This window comes from Paramormyrops kingsleyae, chromosome 17 (genome assembly GCF_048594095.1).
Source record: "Paramormyrops kingsleyae isolate MSU_618 chromosome 17, PKINGS_0.4, whole genome shotgun sequence".
Taxonomy (NCBI): domain Eukaryota; kingdom Metazoa; phylum Chordata; class Actinopteri; order Osteoglossiformes; family Mormyridae; genus Paramormyrops; species Paramormyrops kingsleyae.
Window position 1 is genome coordinate 19,827,258 of NC_132813.1, and position 18,471 is coordinate 19,845,728.

General features: G+C 43.8%; 1 protein-coding gene across 1 annotated transcript in view; it reads left to right on the top strand.

The window, feature by feature from the left end:
* The first annotated feature begins 3,612 nt into the window (after positions 1-3,612).
* The window catches only part of LOC111851244 (opioid-binding protein/cell adhesion molecule homolog), a 54,964-nt gene continuing 40,105 nt past the window's right edge, over positions 3,613-18,471 (top strand). Inside the window, exon 1 of the mRNA XM_023825972.2 lies at positions 3,613-3,851. Within this exon, the coding sequence (XP_023681740.2) occupies positions 3,791-3,851 (61 nt within the window). The 5' untranslated portion in view covers positions 3,613-3,790. The remainder of the gene's footprint in view (positions 3,852-18,471) is intronic.

An 18,471-nucleotide genomic window follows, 5' to 3' on the forward strand; every position in this document is an offset into this window, starting at 1 on the left:
TGTCACACAGCAGGGTCCTAGGTAGTGAAACAGACGGAGAACAGAACAACACTTAATTTGTCGGCGGGCCTGTGAAAGGAAGATGCATGCTGGGAAGGCTGCAGTAGGCTGTCGCAGTGCTATGGAGATGATCGCAGCGTGGGGCCACTGGAAACGAGCTGGGATCTGAGGCCCTAATGACGCCGGCCGCACTGCCGGCTGCCCCTCTTCCAGCCCCTCGCAGACTTGGCTGCACACGTGAAGCAACTTCCAAGCTGTGCAGCATCACCTTCATTAGCATGGAGCCATAAGCCAGGGCGTTTCCCCAGAATGTTCACCGATATCAGCTCCTTGGTATACGCCAGGGGTTCTCAAAGACCGGACTGTGTTCTAGGTGCAGACCCAACCAGAAGGCGGACCACTTATAATAATGCACCTTATGAATCAGTATGGTTAATATAAACGTGGTTTGAACTACAGAAATACAATGTAGAACCATCAAATTCCCACCCCCCGAAATGACAGATGGTCGATGCAATCAGTGAACGTTATGTATTGATGTCTACTTTGAAGGTTATTAATTCATGAAATGCTGTTTTATTACTGAAAATTGTTCCGGACCCCTGACTTAGAATGAAAATCCGATGATCAAAACGTCTGAGAACCCCTGGTATATACGCAGGCGCTGCATGACATTTTTAATATCTGCACATGGACTGATGTCACGCCCAAGGTGCGCCCTGCCTCGTGCCCAGTGCATCCTGGGATTGGCAGACCACCTTTCAGCTGATTAGCCGGTACAGCTCTGCGGTGACCTATCCCAGGAAGGCAAGGGGACTCCCAGCAAGGGAGCTCAGTTCATAGCATCGCATAATTAATGATTGTAATCATTTTGATGTTGCTCTCCGCAATGTTGCCCATGGCATCCACACCGGGTTTATTGTCCTACAGGAGATCCATCAAAGACTTTGCTTTCTTTACACACTGCAGGAAACCTGGGGCTGTACAGGAGGCACCTTCAGGCTGCCAGACACAATTAGCACTATTTCTGTCTTTTAGTAAGTCTGGGAAAGTTACTGCGAGGGGCTGTTTGGGGGAGGGGCTGTTGTTGGAGGACAAGCTCCACTCCTCACCTGTAATCAGCTGTAAGGAATATAAAGTGAGGCTTCCCTTTGTGCCAGATGGGGACACTGGGAACAGGAATTTGGCTCTTTGGGGGTTCAGATTTATTTGTTGTTGGTTTAGAAAGCAAAGCAGCTATTTGTACACTTGTTCGGGTCGCCCACCCCTCCATGGGTGACGAAGAAATCCCCCGTTTCTTGCCAAAAGGTCTATCAAAGACCCCGAATGTCGTGCCGACAGAAAGCTGCACTATATTGCAGAGGGGGGCCCTGTCGTCTCACCCGAGCGGCTATGTGACAGATTGCTCCCGCCTCGGGACAGGAGACGGCTGAGCGGATGGCGTGTTCTCTGACCGTGTCCGTGCCACTCTGGTGAAGATGTTTAGTGCTCTGATAAGGAGAGGGCCAGTGAAGTCAAACAAAAAGTGGGTGGAGTCTAAATGACATTTTGGGGTTTTGCTGCAAAAATCAGAAATATTAACTGGATGTGGAGGGGGGGGGGGGTCTTGGCTCACCCTGTATGTGGAGTTTGCATGTTCTTCCCCTGTCATAGTCCAAAGACATGGGGTATTCCCCAATATGCGTACTTGACCATTCTTGTGTTCTCACATACCTAATTGACGTCATCTTCCATTGCCAAAGACCAGTTCCAATACAAAGAACAGAAGTACAGAGGACAGCAGAAATCCCCGGATGTCATTGTTGCTCCGCCCCAAATATCAAGGATACATCAGTTGCATCCCCGCCAAACGAGACCAATCCCATGATTCATTGCACCCCAAGTTCTTTCTTGGGAGGCAAGTAAGCAAGACCTCTCTCGGCAACATCACAACTACGATCTTTGCGTTCTTGGTATTGAAAAACACCCATGCAGTTCGGTAAATTCTCTAAAATTGTCTCCAGAACATCTCTAAACTGCTCAGTGTGCCTGTGTCTGTGAGCACGGCGATGTGCTGGCATCCCATCCACTCTGTCCCCTGCCATGCGCCTGACGCTCCCGGTAATTCGCTCACCACGAGCCTACACTGGATAAGCGGTTATGGAGAGTGGATGATTAGATTACAGCACATCACATTATAAACGGGAAAAAAAAACAAGTTGATTAATCTTGGAAATGCTTCTGTGGGTCCTGCTGGGAACATGAGCACAAATCTCAAGACAGCTAGATAACAGTCATAAAGTTATCTGTGGCTTGCTAATAATGTTAATGTTATTTCAGTTACTGTACAGGGTCAGTTTTCAGTCACCACTTTAAGAGTGGCATTACATAAAACAGCCAGTAGGGGGTGCTTCAAGGGGTGTAATAGAGTAAGCGTCTCTGGACCGGTTTATGCTGTAAAATGGCGTGGACCTGTAAAATGGTTCCAAAATTTGCCAAGGTTGGGGTTGGTAAAATTGTGTATGAAGATATGGATTTTTTAGTGGATTACTGCACTTTACTATTCAATACAGGACAGTAATTCATGGGATGGACAGCAACTCTTCTGCCAGCATTGCGTGGCCTGGGGGTCGGGAACTTCTACTATAGACAGAAGATGCTCCCAGATTATTAGTGAAAAAAATTCTGTGGTTTGACAATTTGTGTAAATTTTATTAAATTTGTTGTGATTCCGAATGACTAACTGTGATGAGATCACATGTAATTAATACAGTCTCTTGCAAAACAAAATTACAGGAATGGAAATTGATGATGATTTCCATTGTCAAATGCAGACTGTTTTTTTCCCAGGTTGAAGGTGGATGGCGACAGCCCCAGATTCAGACAGAAAGGGACACAGCCCTGCACCGTGAGCGGAGCGAAAGCAGCCTCATGCACGCAGGACTTTGGGATACAGATGAGATAAACAAATCCATTAACTCAGGACCGGTGTTCATGGATCATATCACACATACTATCACTTGTTTGTCCATTATTCAAAAATTGAGAACTCTCCTATCATTTTTCATCCATCCATCCATCCATCCATCCCTGCTCCTTCTGTTCTGGGATGTTGAGGTCTGGGGCCCATACCAGGGGCTATGGCTGCAAGGCATGGAATAGCCCGGGATGGGGCACCAACCAAGTACAAACACACCATTCTTGGGTGGGAGGTGCCCAGAGGAAACCCCATGACAACAATGAATTAAGAAAGCTGTCAATGTACAATAAATATACCATCGTTCGTTTTCTTCGTGATGCCAGGTGCAGTTACTCAGACCTCTCCTGCAAGCCCTGGTCATTCAGCATCTAAATAAATTTGCAGATTACAGATCTGCGGATCCCCAACATCCTTCACTTAAGGGAGAAGGGAGATAACTTTCTGAATTGAAAACATGCTCTCTATCCTCAGCACCTTAAAGTGGCCCAGCAGGGAAGGCCCTGAGGAACCACTTCACTGCTATTAGCTGCTAGCACTGCCTCCACCCCCCCCCCCACCCCCCACCCCCTGCAGCTCCGTGGCAGAAGGAGCCGTCAGCCAATCGCAGCCGCGAAGGGGTCGGCCCGTCTCCCTGCTCCGGAGTGCCGCTCGCTCGCGCATCAGTGTGGCGAAAGTGGAGAATAATCAATGAGAGCTGAGTCTGTCTGCTGCCTTGAGCTGTGCCGGGAGAGCGGGACAATTAGCATTAATTAACGGGATTGAGCAACATCGCACCAAAAAAAAAAGGGAGAAAACAACAAAAGCAAAAGAAAGAAGAGAACATTTTGAAGGATGTACAGTCAAGTCTGCTTCCTGGTGTTTCTGTGGATGTTTGTCCTAGTCATCCTGTCAGGTAAAGTAACTCTCTTCGCGCTGCATTTTTTATGACGCCGATCACAGCACCTTCCTGCTGTGGCCAGCAGGGAGCATAGCAGTTAAGGACATAGTCTCACCTTGGGGCACCTGAAAGTGCTCATGCTGTTGTACCACTGAAAAGAGAAACTCGTTCTGAATTAGTCCAGGAGAACGTTTAGAGGTAATATCTTTAAACTGCGAGTAATTTTGGATTTAAAAAAAAAACTAGACTGCATTAATCGCACGATGCTGAAATGCATAACAGCAGCCTGCATGAGATGTGAGTCTCCCTAGCTGCCCTGCACTGGCGCTACTTTGAAGTATCTTCATCAGGTTTAAACATCAGTCCTCAGAAACAGAGTGAAATATACACGACTTGCGCTTCCCTGAGCAGGAGTCATACAGAAGGCTCTCCAGAATTACATTTCCTCTAAGGTATAAAAGAAATAACCATCCCATCACCCTTTCTTCAAAAGTTCATTGCTTTGACCCTCGTGCTGAGAGAACCGCCTTTCTCCACGGTGACGATGGAGTTACAGTCACGGAAATGCAGCTGCAGTCGTTTTGCTAGTAGATTAGATGAAGAGGGGAAATTTAAGGACATCTTGATAAGGTGAGGTAATTATAAGATAATGAGTCAACTTGTTCCAGGTCACGAGGTATGAGTCAGGAGGACTCTGAGCTCCATATGGATAGATGGATGCCTTTGCTCTTCCTATTATTATTATTTATGCTGTGCTGATGAAGCCAAGACTGCTGTCAACTAACTGTCGAGGTAATTAATTAAACAAAATACAGAAATGAAGCCGACTTTATATGGACTCGATCAATTCCAGGTTAAAGGCTTGAAATGTATGTTGTCTGCTTGGTTAAGGATAGATCATCAGTGAATGTATCGTATATGAACTTATAATTGAACTTTCATTTGCTTACTGTGTTGGCCTCAGTGTTTTTAGACCTAAGAGCTGAGATGCTGTATTACAAAGTAATATTTACATTATCAGAATGCTATACAGATTTGGGTGCTTCATTACACGTATGTAGTCACTTGGGGTCATGATGACAGGGTGCAGTGAAGTCACACAAGCCTCCCCCACTTATGGGGGGGTCGGCACAAAAATTCATGAGCTACTTTTAGATTACTGCAGAGACATCAATGACATCAGAGCGCAGAGCCGATGTAGAAAAAACTCCGTCAGAGTGAAAGGAGCGGCGGCTGATGCTCCTGCCTGAAAGTCCTGTGCGATCCCTGGAGTGAGTTTCACACACAGCAGAGTGCGTTTGCATAAAGTGTGCGTGACACCCCCAAAAAAAGAAGCCGCCTGTCACAGGAAGAAATGAAAGCAGCCAGGCCCCCCCCCCTCAATAGTGAGAAGCAGGAGCATATATAAACTTTGAGGTGTGAACTCGGTCTTCCTCAGATTTTAGAGCAGGCGCTTTTTTGAGGGGGGCGGGGGTGTCGCTCTGATTGAGCCACAGGCTCTCATACTTATACATAATTCTACAATGACACACGCACTTTGCATTAAACCAACAACCAAATCCCACATATGACTGTTTAGCAGAACCTTTCCGCTTCAAATCAGCGTTGTAGTGCGCTTCTTAACAGCCTCAGTCTTCATAATGCATACAAATCACGCTTTAAGCTACTTTGAGCACATTTTACGACGCATTCTAGGATTTGAAAAATACATCTTAGAGGCTTGGGATGCTATTATTCAGCGCTGAGAACTCAAGAGGGAGCCTTACGCATTTCATTTCTGACAAACCGCAAAGACAGACTCTTTTTCAAGCACCAGAATCAGATTAAATATTTTGAATGTATTTGCCAGTTTTTTTTGCATTTTTACAGGAATCCTGCTAAATGCTGATGCTAATCCTTCCATGATTCCCTGTTTCATGCACTTTAAAAAAGCAGTCTTTTCAAAATGAATGGCTGGATTATTCTGTTCCTTTTGTGTAAATTTGGCAGCTATTTGTAGCAGTTATAGTACATTATTTTAACGGATAAGCATAAATAATGTGTTTATCGTTTCATAAAGATCTATCAGACCCTCTGCGGTGTGCTTATACTGGGAGGTGTGGCCATAAGGCTTTCTTAGTGGACCACTGATTACATCCTGGTGCATCATTCAGCAGAGATCTGGGTTCGATCCCCACACCAGCGAGGAGACCCAGTTCCCGTCCTGCCAGCTGGGCCGCTCTCTGTCTCATCGCTCGGTGCTGGTGCCGTCGTCTGGGTCCCCGTGGGCGGGATCTGGCGGCTAGCATCCTCCCCCAACTGTTTCGCCTCTCTGGATGAAGGCCGCGGTGTGAAAAGCGGCGAGAGGCTGACGGCATGTGTACCGGGGGAGGTGTGGGCTGGTCTTCACCCGTTCAGAGCTGGCGTGGGCTTCTTGGTTTCCAGGGGGAACCTACCATGACACCATCAGTCTGCAGCACACTGGGGGACATCAAAAGAACAGTTTATACTCTGATGTGGTTCCCTTTTTAAAGTAGCTATTGCCCTAAGTCGTGTTTTTTTTAAGTAGGATTTATAAACAGTGTTTGTATAGATGGAGGTGAAGCCTTATATGTGTTCATATCTGAATGTGCTGCTGGGAAATTATAAGGTCAAATCCATACAATCAGAATTAAATCTAGTTCCTCGTCATCCTATAACATAACATAGGAGAGATATCTGGTTCACACTTGGGAAATGATGTCGTCTGTGAACAATCAGCCAAAAGCCAATAGGAGACCAGGTTTAACCAACCCGCCATCTATGCATCTTGGAGGTGATTACAAAGATGGCTGTCAGTACCAGCTCACCTAGGGACATGCCGGCCTTGTGAGAAGATTATACTTCTGCTCTGGAAATTATAATATGTATCATTAGTCATTATCATAATAATAGATGTAATCATAGTAATCATAATGATATAATTGCAAACTTCCCTGCCTGGAAAGATCTGTGTTTGGGATGTGGGGGTCCCCTGGGGTGTGCAGTGTCAGAGGCAGGAAGTTTGGCTCCCCACTGCAAAGCCATGTACGTTAAATATTACCTGTTCTAACACCTTGCTCACTGAGCCACTCAGCAATGCAGCATCGCTTCTGTGTGCGAAACCGCAGCTCACAGCTCCCCCCCCCCACATGCAGCCTGTCTCATACACATTCTCTCTCAAAGTGGTTCCTCAAAGAGAACAGTTCCCTCCCACCAAAAAGCAGAACCCTATTTCAATTGGTAGAGAACATTCCATGACCACGCTTAATATTTTGTTTCTTCTATTTTCTACTGATTCATCCAAACATATGCCCTATATAAATCGCACTGCTTTTAGGCCTGAAATATAAAAACACATATTGCTATAAAAATCTGTATCAAAGACAAGTTTTGTTGTGCATATGTGTTTACTCTGGTCCTGAAAACTTCTAAGAAGCAGCTTAAAAGCTTATTCTCTCCCAGCAAAAGCAATTTGTATATGCGCTGTTTTGAACAATAATGGCTTCCTGCACTTTCAAAGGCAGCATTGATGCTCCCTGGTACTGTGTCCCAGCAGCGGAGCCACTTTAGGCCTGAAACACCAGACTCATCCATTGTGGGTCCATTTTCTCTCCCTTCCCACACCCCCACACTTTTTTTTTGCTGAAGGATGGAGCGACAGCATTTGGTCGTAGGTGAAGGAGATCTTACACTACATAGAGTACAGAGAAGTCTTTCATCCTTCATGGCAGGATGTAGAATTTGTGGGGTTTTGTGCCAAAAAGGCACAGAAAACCAATTTTATATTGCTGGTTGAGTTTGGAAGCAGTGAACATTGCTAGCAGTGTTACAGACTTAGTGACACGACCTGATGATTGCACTCCTGATCTCTGTCACTGGATGCCTTCTGCCTTCTAAGACAGCCATCTTAGATCTTACATCGTCCTGTTTTTACTAACATACTGCTTCATTAACATCCAAATGTCCAGCATTAAAATAGCGTGAATTAATTGCAAATGAGTTTACTCAGAAGGAAAACGTTCACGGTGAACGTTGATGAGAATGAGGAACATCGCCGTGTTAGAAGCTGTCATCTTTTATGCCGTGATTGCACAGGGAAACAGTTTAAGGAGAGAGCACGCTGATGACATGAGATTGCTTTTGCCCTACCTGGGCACGTCAAACATCTTAGGAAATTTGCCTTTCAGATTTGGGGAAGGTGCACTTTTCTTCTCCTGATATCGCCAATGACTCTTCTAAAGAAGACATTACCTCGCTGAAACGTTGCTCTGGGTCAGGAGATTTTCTTTTCCATCTTCAAAGTACTTTTGTGGTGGACTTTTAAACATCTACGGATTTGGGCTAATGTGCCGATGCTTAGTTTGAGGGTTCACGTGTGTCTGATGTATGGGGATGATCCTTGATGTGTATTTATACCAATATCTGTATCTGTGTGTGGAGATTATTCTTGTATATATGTGTGCTCAGTATGTGGGATGATCCTCTGTGTTTGTAGGGAGGATCCTCTCTGTTTATGGAATGATTATTAGCTTTTTGTTGCTATTCCTCTGGTTACTCCAATTTCATTATAGTGCAAAAACATTTTGTTTGCTTCTAGAATGATCTTAGGGCACGAGTTTGTGTATGGAGGTGCCCTGAGATGGACTGGCATCCCATCCAGGATGTCCCCAGCTTTGTGCCATATGCTCCCTGGGACAAAATCTAGACCCCCCCCCTCCACATTACCTTGTCCAGGGTAAGTGATATGGAACATGGATGAATCCTTGTAGTAGCCAAGACTAAGATCCTGTCAAGGTATTCTTACACTCTGCAGTAGGTTTGAGGTCAGATTCCCGGAACATCTTTGGTTTTTCATTCACATACATGATGTTTGTTGACTTTATATAACTATATACCATCGAGAAAAAACATTACTTTATCTCATCTATCAGTCCCAGGAGTGTAGCAAGGAACTTTGGAGCCACTGTAAAATTTACGCCCCCCCACCATCCCCCAGGGCCCAGGAGAACATAAAGCACTCACTCCCTCCCAGTGACGGCCGTGATCACTTCATTACATGGTGACATGCAGTGCTGAGAGGCCTTATAAAGAAGGTGGACAGGGAGACGCTGTCCCCTGTGAAAGAGCAGTGTGTAGTAAGCATCCCCTTCTGTGTGAAAGGGGAAAACTGGAGTCAAGTGCCAGGGACAGCAGTCACCGAGAAACAGTTGGCATGACAACACCAGAGGGTTTGCTGCAGAACAGAAGAGCTTGCAGTGCTACACAGTCTTACGTTAAAGTTACTGATACAGTAGGTGCATTACAACAGAGTAGCAGAGGACACTTTTGAAGCTCTGTGATTGAGTGATGCAGCCTCCTGACAATAGATGGAATTTGAGGTTTTACAGTGGGGGAGCAAAGAAAAACAAAATCACTTGCTAATCCTGTGTGATATCTATCTATGGGGTACCAACGAACCACTTATGCAAAGCTGCCCTTGTCAATTAATTGCAGTTTTGCCGCAGTTTTGCTGCAGTTTTGCTGCAGTTTTTGCCCCAAAGTTCATCCATGTTCCTTCCAGGGCTGGACTGGGATTAAAAATCAGCCCTGGAGTGGCAAATTTTGCTTGGGGGGAGTCCCCATTAATTTTTCAACTTGGGGGGGGGTCTCTGATGATAAGTTTTGCCAGCCTACATACCCAGTGATCCACCAGGAAAATGCCTGCTATGCCAGATGGCCAGTCCAGCCTGTCAATGCAATGTGCAGGACCTAGATTTATGAGAAACTCTAAGAGTATTTTGTATTTCTGCTCAGTAGTTTATTTAAAGCTTGTGTTAATTGAGTTGGTATCATTTATGCTCAGAATGCCCTGTTTGTTTTAATGCAGAAGGAATCTTCTTAAGAAACTATTTATAGACTGACTGGCTAATTCAACAAACAGGGGATATTAACATGCGATTGCATTCTACACAATGCTGAAAGCTTCGTGCAAACCGCAGCAGAAATGCACACGAGAAGGAGACCATGCGTGAATGCTTGCAGTGCCGTTTTTTTATTTTTCCTGCACCGAGGCGTGTTTTTTATTTATTTTTTAGAAAACGGTGCATTTCTACACAATTTGAAAGGCAAGTCTTGCGTTTTGCTCTGACTGGTAAAAAGCACAAGAACTACCCAACATGATTTTTCTTATTTTTATAGAGATTAATCATTTTAAATATATAGCGAAGCAGGCATTTCCATCTGTTGTTTGACTACTTCGCGGTGCATGTCCTTCACTTTTACTCGCAAGGTCAAACGAATCATTTCGTTACTATTCTGCTCTGTTGCAATCTGCTGTCATTTGTTTAGTCATACAAAACATCTGAATTATTTATGAAATGACAGCAAGTTTCTCATAATTTTGTTTTATTGTGCCACCCTGCATCTCTTCCATCAGTTCCACATCCTTCATTAATAGTTTTCCACTGCAGTGTATTTTTTCAATCAGATATTTAATCAGTTTTATGTATCTGTGCAACTGTGTGTGTCTGTTTCTCAAAACCCTTTGAAAATCAACATTTACAGCCTGAGAACTTTGTCTTACATATTTTTAAAAAACTAAACTTACACCATATCTTAATTCAGTGTGAGGTTTTTATGCAGAGCCAAGTTCAGTAAAAGTCATATGATTTGCGAGGACTTTTCATTAGGTTTGATCATGAGGGCACGGTGCTTGAGTCTGAGTCATTGTAACGCAGTTAGTGTCTTGTCGATTTTAGCTTGATAAATCTTGCATGACGGGATGCCACAGATGTTTTCATTAGAGCTCATAAACAAATGACGCTTGAGAAGATCTATCGGGGAAGGTTGGCCCTCACTTTGACAGATGCAGAATTATTAACGCACCGGCATGAGCTGAGAAATCCTGCTCCCATGTTTTCTTCCCCCCTCTGCCACGACACTTCAAAGAGAACCTCAGATCAGCAGATCGCTTCCAAATAAGCAGAACAAGCCGTCCTTGGGGGCGGCCTCATCCTCAGGCAGCAGAGGGACATGTTGGTGACATTTGAAGATGCGGAATTTGAATTTGCCCCAGACGAACGTTGCAGGTTTGTGTGGTCAAGTGGGGTGATCGGCTCTTCTTTGGCGCCTTTACGTGTAATATCCAGAAAAGAGGCATCTTACAGATGACATGAAAGATGTGCTGCAACCTAAAACCGGAGAGGCTGACTCTTGATCTCAACAGACAAGCATTCAGTGTTGATTACCTTGGTCGAAGCTGCCTGTCAGAGATTACTTAGTTACTGGCTGGGGCTCGCCTCTCCATTAGGAAGTTTTATACCAGAGATATCCAAGATATCTAGTTATTTACAAGTGTGGGGGGATCCTGACATTTCAGTGTACATAACGTCTGTCAACTGTGTCATGTGACCTCTGTATGGGACAGCTAGGGGCCCTGTATTAGCCAATGAATAAGATGCAGTAAAACTGACATATTTCACTTTGGCCTGATCTTTCATGCCCACTGTGCTGGTTCTCCTTACCATTAAGCCATAGAATCAAGCCCACGAAGTAAAGCAAATATCTCCCAGTGGGGAAATGCAGCTTGTACTCATTACAGCATTTAAGGTATGCACTGTGTCTGTGGGAAGCCTGTTAATTAATCATGGGATTTGACAAAGCTGCCATTGTCAGAATCAAACAGGCAGTATCTGGGAGAGCAGGCACTGATAACAAGGGTGATATCGAGTATTAAGCTGTATTATGAGTATTATGGTGGCTTGATGGGTAAAGTAAAAGAGGTTATTTTAAGAGCCTGTGTGTTTGGGTTGTAATTCTCATTACGTAAGCAGACCATAACTTTATGGAACCATAGGCCAGTTAAAGAGAGGGAGAAAAGAGTCATGTGACACCTAGATGGGAGGTTAAGTTAATTGTTTGAGTGGAGCAGAGTTATGTAAAACCCCAAATCAGGAAGAGTTGGGGTGGTATGGAAAAAGCAAATAATAATCATAATTTAAAAAAAAAACACAATGATCCTGAAATTTAGTTTGACTTTAATTTCATTGCAGACAGTTTGAACCTAACCCACTGCGCATAGTGACGTCGGAATGACATCTTTAATATGTCGTTTTTGGACGTCCAATTTTGGTCCACTGAAGGGGTTGTTTTGTAACGCCAGGCGACGTCTTTTTTTGACGTCTAATGAACGTCTAGTATTGACGGCCGTGGGACCTCCATGTATGGGCTATTTATAGTCCAAATGTGGTCGTTGTGGACGTCTTATAATACCAAAAGCAGACTAATTTTAGACATTGTGTAGCCTATGTCGTGTCTCGACTAAATTCATATATAAATGAACAATTTCACTATGCTTTCAATTAAAACTTAAATTTAAATAACGTATTGCTGCGACGGGCAGATGGAGGTATCGCGAGCAGAGAAACACGGAGATTACTCTGTCGGGGAACATCCACTCAATTAATAATCCGTACAAGGATTACATCAGGCACCCAAAGAGCACCAAACATAATTATACGTAAGAAACACAAAGTTGTCAGACAACGAACTGTAAGACGCATCCACGGTGGGACATTTCTGTAAGCTAATTACACACGAGGATCAGACCGGGTACACACAAGACACATGTAAACACATGCGCAACAATAAGGAATTACCTATAAACAATAACAGCAACAACACAACAATGGCTAATTACAACTGCACGCGGGGCATGCTGGGACATGAGCCCCGCCGGTGCTACAGTGTATACAACAGAACAGTACAGAGCTAAAGTATCATGAAAAGTAAAAAACATAATTTAGCATTAACCTGGTTTAGCAAGCTGGATGTTAATTTGTTCGACCGGGCATCAAGCTGCTGCCAGATTTTGAAATCCCGCGTTCTGCACGTGCACAAAAGTGTCCGCGAGGGACGTGGATAAAACTGTTACAGCTGCTCTGCACTACTCAGTTTTCACATGGTTTTCAGAACGAACATAAAAAACAATGCACGATATAATTTGTTATCATATCAGCGCAAATGCACATAAAATACGTACGCATTGGCATAATAAATCATGTTTGTTTCGAAATAATCATCTGTATTCACATTTATTATGTTGATAACAACAATGTTGATATTTGTAAATAAAACTATATTTCCTTCACCTGTCATAGTCGTCCAAATAACGTCAAAAAAATTACGTTCAAATGTTGAATGTCATATTGACGTGCAAGTTGGGTCATGGATGGACGTTCAAATTGTGGACCTAGTTTGGACGTTGTATAGATGTCCAGAATTGGTCATGGACTGACGGACCTAATATAGACATGATCTGCACGCCTATCCGACGTCCAATGTTTAGTGGGAAGATATTTCAGGTTTTGTCTGATCAGCTTCATTTCATTTGTTAATATACATCCATTCCTGCATTTCAGACCTGCAACACATTCCAAAAAAAGTTGGGACAGTAAAGTATTCCCTACTTCGTAATGTCACCATTCCTTCTCACAACACTTCACACACAGACTTTTTGGCACTGAGGATGCCAAGCGATGAAGCATTTCAGGTGTTATATTCTCCCATTCTTCCTGCAAACACGTCTTAAGGTGTGCAACAATATGAGGTCGTCATTGTCGCATTTTCCATTTTAATACTCTCCACACATTCTCTATTGGGGACAGATGAGGGCTGCAGGCAGGCCAGTTCAGTATTCACAGCCTCTCCTTCTGCAGCCATGCCTTTTTAATGTGTGCGGAATGCGGATTTGCATGGTCTTGTTGAAAAATGCATAGATGTCTCTGGAAAAGTTGTCTTGATGGCAGTGTATGTTGCTCTAAAATCTCAATGTACTTTTCTGCATTAATGGTGCCATCACAGTATAAATTATCTTTGCCAAGGGCACTGACACAACTCTAGGCCACGAGAGGCCCTGGCTTTTGGACTTGTTGCTGGTAACAGTCTGTATGGTCCATTTCGCCTTTGGTCTGGAGCACAGTGACCATTTCTTCTAAAAAAGATCTAGAATACTGATTCATCTGACCACAACACACGTTTTCACTTGTGATGGCCCATCCCAGATGCCTCCGAGCCCAGAGTAGTCGACGCCGCTTATGGACATGGTTAAGAAAAGGCTCCTTTTTTTGCGCAGTAAAGTTTTAAGTGGCACTTGTGAATGTAACTCCGTATTGTAGAGCTTGACAAAGGTTTGCCAAAGTAATCCCTTGCCCATGTGGTTGTATCAGCTATTGATGAATGACGGTTCGTGTTGCAGTGCTGTCTGAGGGATCGGAGATCATGGGTGTTTAGCTTAGGCTTGCACCCTTGCCCTTTACACACTGTAATTTCTCCCGATTCCTTGAATCGTTAAATGACATTATGCTCTGTAGAGGGAGTAATATGCAAATCCCAATCTTTGACAAACTGGAGACCCTCTGCCCATCTTTGTTCCTCAAAGATTCTGCCTTTAGTGGATACTGCTTTTGTACCAAATCATGATTACAATCACCCGTTGATATTACCTGTTTGAAATCAGCCTTAAATTGCCCTCAACCCAACTTTTTCTGGAATGTGCTGCAGACCTGAAATGCAGGAATGGATGTACAAATGAAATAAAGCTGACTGGACAAAACATGAGATATCTTGGATTCTTACTGTCTGCAGTGAAATAAAAGTCAAATTTCAGACTCACTGCATAGTTTTTTATTTTTAGACTTGTTATTTGTATTTTCCATACCGTCTCAACATTTTCTGGTTTGGGGTTGTATATCAAAAGGAAGGTTAAGGAAAGAATGGACAATCAAATAAGAAAAAAATTATGGATCCAGTGTAAACACACTCAGACGTATATCCATTCATCTTCCACAACTTTTGACCAGTAGAGGGTCAAGGTTAGGCTGAAGCTTATCCAGAATGCAGAAGGCACAAGGTAGGAGAACAACCTGGATGGGATGCCAGTCCACCACTATGGCCAATGTGAGATGCTAACTCAGCCAGGCAGATGTTTTTCACTGCAGGTAGAGACCCACCAAAACAGAAGGAGAACATGAATGCAAACTCCTACACAAAGTGTGTGTGTATGTGGGGGGGGGGGGGGGGGGGCAATTAAGATAGGATGACCAGATAATCCATGTCAGGGAGGACACTTTGGATTTGAGGATTTGTAAACTACCACTTCAAATAAAATTACCTGGATTTCACTTAAGCACTGAGTTCTTGTTGTGTGCTGATTGGTCAGTCACCTATAATCATGCATGTGTCACTAATGTTAATGTGAAACAGCAGGATGAGTCTTTCAATCAACAAAAGAAGCCAGTCAAAGCACAAGAACTGAACTATTTAGCAAAGCATAGCAGCCTTTCAGTTGTACAGTAGTCCGTAAAACCCGAAGTAGCTGAAAGTGTCCTCTCTGACATGGATTATCTGGACACTCTATCTAAGCTACTATGCCACCTACATGTGTCAGAAACACTGTATGTAGGAATTGTTTTTTTATGGGTTACAGTGAGTTTACAGTGGTACAGTCAGCAGTGCAAAGAAATTTACACATCAATTTATATACATCATTGATCCCAAGCTGGATATTCTGCAGTGTTGTAATGTTGTGTATATGAATGTATGTTGTGTAAGTGTTGTGTAGAAGACAAATTTGAAAAGCTCCCCACACTCTCACTTCTTATCAAGATCCTCTGCTCTCAGCAAAAGTGTTTTTGAAAAAAGTGTCATTTTAGGAAGCGTCCCAGAAAATGAAAATCCCTGACCTTTGCAGCTGTGCACTCATTAATGCCCAGTGTGAATTTATTAATGTAACATAATTAAAATGTGTTTTCATGTTATTATCATCTTATTAAAGTAGCTGTTGGGTACTTATTGATGGAGGAAAGTTTGTTTTACTATACTGTGCAAAAGTCTTAGGCAGTTAAAGTAAGTTGTAGTCAATGATTGTACCATAGGCATAAAACTGTTGTAACGGCGTGTGGGCGAGCAGGGAAGCAGGCAAGTCGAGCCGTAAATATAGGCAAACGGGGTTTATTAGCTTGAACCGGACAACACAGCAACGAACATCAATGACGGATCTGGGGAAACTAACTCAGACGCGGACTAAATACACAGGACAGGCTGAACATAACAGGCAACAGGTGATTACAATCAGGAATTAACATGAGGTAACGAGGGGGGCGTGGCACACAGGAGGATCGAACAAGCAGGTCATGACAAAAACCCCATGTAACTTTTATGTCTCCATATACACTCACCTAAAGGATTATTAGGAACACCATACTAATACGGTGTTTGACCCCTTTTCGCCTTCAGAACTGCCTTAATTCTACGTGGCATTGATTCAACAAGGTGCTGAAAGCATTCTTTAGAAATGTTGATAGGATAGCATCTTGCAGTTGATGGAGATTTGTGGGATGCACATCCAGGGCACGAAGCTCCCGTTCCACCACATCCCAAAGATGCTCTATTGGGTTGAGATCTGGTGACTGTGGGGGCCATTTTAGTACAGTGAACTTATTGTCATGTTCAAGAAACCAATTTGAAATGATTCGAGCTTTGTGACATGGTGCATTATCCTGCTGGAAGTAGCCATCAGGGTACATGGTGGTCATAAAGGGATGGACATGGTCAGAAACAATGCTCAGGTAGGCCGTGGCATTTAAACGATGCCCAATTGGCACTAAGGGGCCTAAAGTGTGCCAAGAAAACATCCCCCACACCATTACACCACCACCACCAGCCTGCACAGTGGTAACAAGGCATGATGGATCCATGTTCTCATTCTGTTAAGCCAAATTCTGACTCTACCATTTGAATGTCTCAACAGAAATCGAGACTCATCAGACCAGGCAACATTTTTCCGGTCTTCAACTGTCCAATTTTGGTGAGCTCATGCAAATTGTAGCCTCTTTTTCCTATTTGTAGTGGAGATGAGTGGTACCCGGTGGGGTCTTCTGCTGTTGTAGCCCATCCGCCTCAAGGTTGTGCGTGTTGTGGTGTTACGTGCCGTAAGTTTTGGTTACGTGCCGTAAGGGATATGTGCCGTAAGTTTCGGGTACGTGCCGTAAGAGTTACGTGCCGTAAGTTTAGGAGGATGCCTGCAGGTGCTTCGGACGTCCTGCCCACTCGCCGATTGGTCGCCCGCCCCCTCGACTCCGCCCTCAGGACCTGACCCCGCCTCCCTTGCCCTCGGAGCCGTTTCCGGTTCACCGGCTGAAGAGTTCGCCGCTTCGTCCCTTCGTCTGCCCGCTACTTGCTTCTCGCCTGCTAGCTCGCTCTTTGTTCGCCTTTGCTTTATTGATTGATTGTGTATGACTGTTTTGCCCTTGACTTTCGATTCTCGCCTCGCCCTTATTTGTACTTTCGCCTTGGTTTCTGATTGCTTGATTGGTTTTGGACTTTCGCCTGTGTTTCGACTTCGCCTCTCGGTTTTCCCTTTTGATACCTTTGCCTCGGCTTGGTGTTTCACTAGGTGTGTAGGGAGTGTCTGCCTTTTTGGTTTGTTCGTTAACGTGGGGATTATTGTGTGTTTGGTCAGGGAGATAGATTTAGGCATTGTTGTTTCGTTTCACCATTTTCTTTGTGTTCACTTAGATAGCTCAGCTTGGGTTACTCGGTAGATGTGCTTTTGTTTGTTTCTTTGGCCTTTGTCACTCCTGACGTTCGTTACACCTAGTGTTTGTACTGTGTTTGTGAAAAACTATAAAAAAAAAAAAACTATAAAAAAAGACTCCCTCTGTGTCCCGTGTTCCCTTCTCCTAGCCCTAGTTGTCCTGTCCTCCCCAATCCCTCCTTCCCTTTCACTTTGTTGCGGTCCAACCCTAGACTGGATCGTAACAGTGGCTTCACAAATGCTTTGCTGCATACCTCGGTTGTAACGAGTGGTTATTTCAGTCAAAGTTGCTCTTCTATCAGCTTGAATCAGTCGGCCCATTCTCCTCTGACCTCTAGCATCAACAAGGCATTTTCGCCCACAGGACTGCCGCATACTGGATGTTTTTCCCTTTGCACACCATTCTTTGTAAACCCTAGAAATGGTTGTGCGTGAAAATCCCAGTAACTGAGCAGATTGTGAAATACTCAGACCGGCCCGTCTGGCACCAACAACCATGCCACGCTCAAAATTGCTTAAATTACCTTTCTTTCCCATTCTGACATTCAGTTTGGAGTTCAGGAGATTGTCTTGACCAGGACCACACCCCTAAATGCATTGAAGCAACTGCCATGTGATTGGTTTATTAGATAATTGCATTCGTGAGAAATTGAACAGGTATTCCTAATAATCCTTTAGGTGAGTGTAAGTGTGTGAGCTTAGCTCTTTCAAAATCTTTCCAATATGGGAAAACTCTATTTTATAAAAATCTGTGACTGCAATGAAAAACTAAAAAATCGAAAACTCTTGTATTTTGTTTTGTTACTCATGGTTAGGGCTGGGTTGGAGTTAAGGTTGTCATAGTTAGCATTAGCATTTTTCCCATAGAAATTCTTATTTTTCATTGTTGTATGTTAAAATGTTAAGCAGTTTTTTTATTCTGAGAAAATATACATTTACTAACCAGATCAGATTATACGGACACAAAGACTAAGACTGAGACTTATCTAATTGAGACCTAAACTGTACGTGTGTTTGGCATGGGCCATTAGCAGCCTCTTTTCTCCACCACGTCTTCAGACT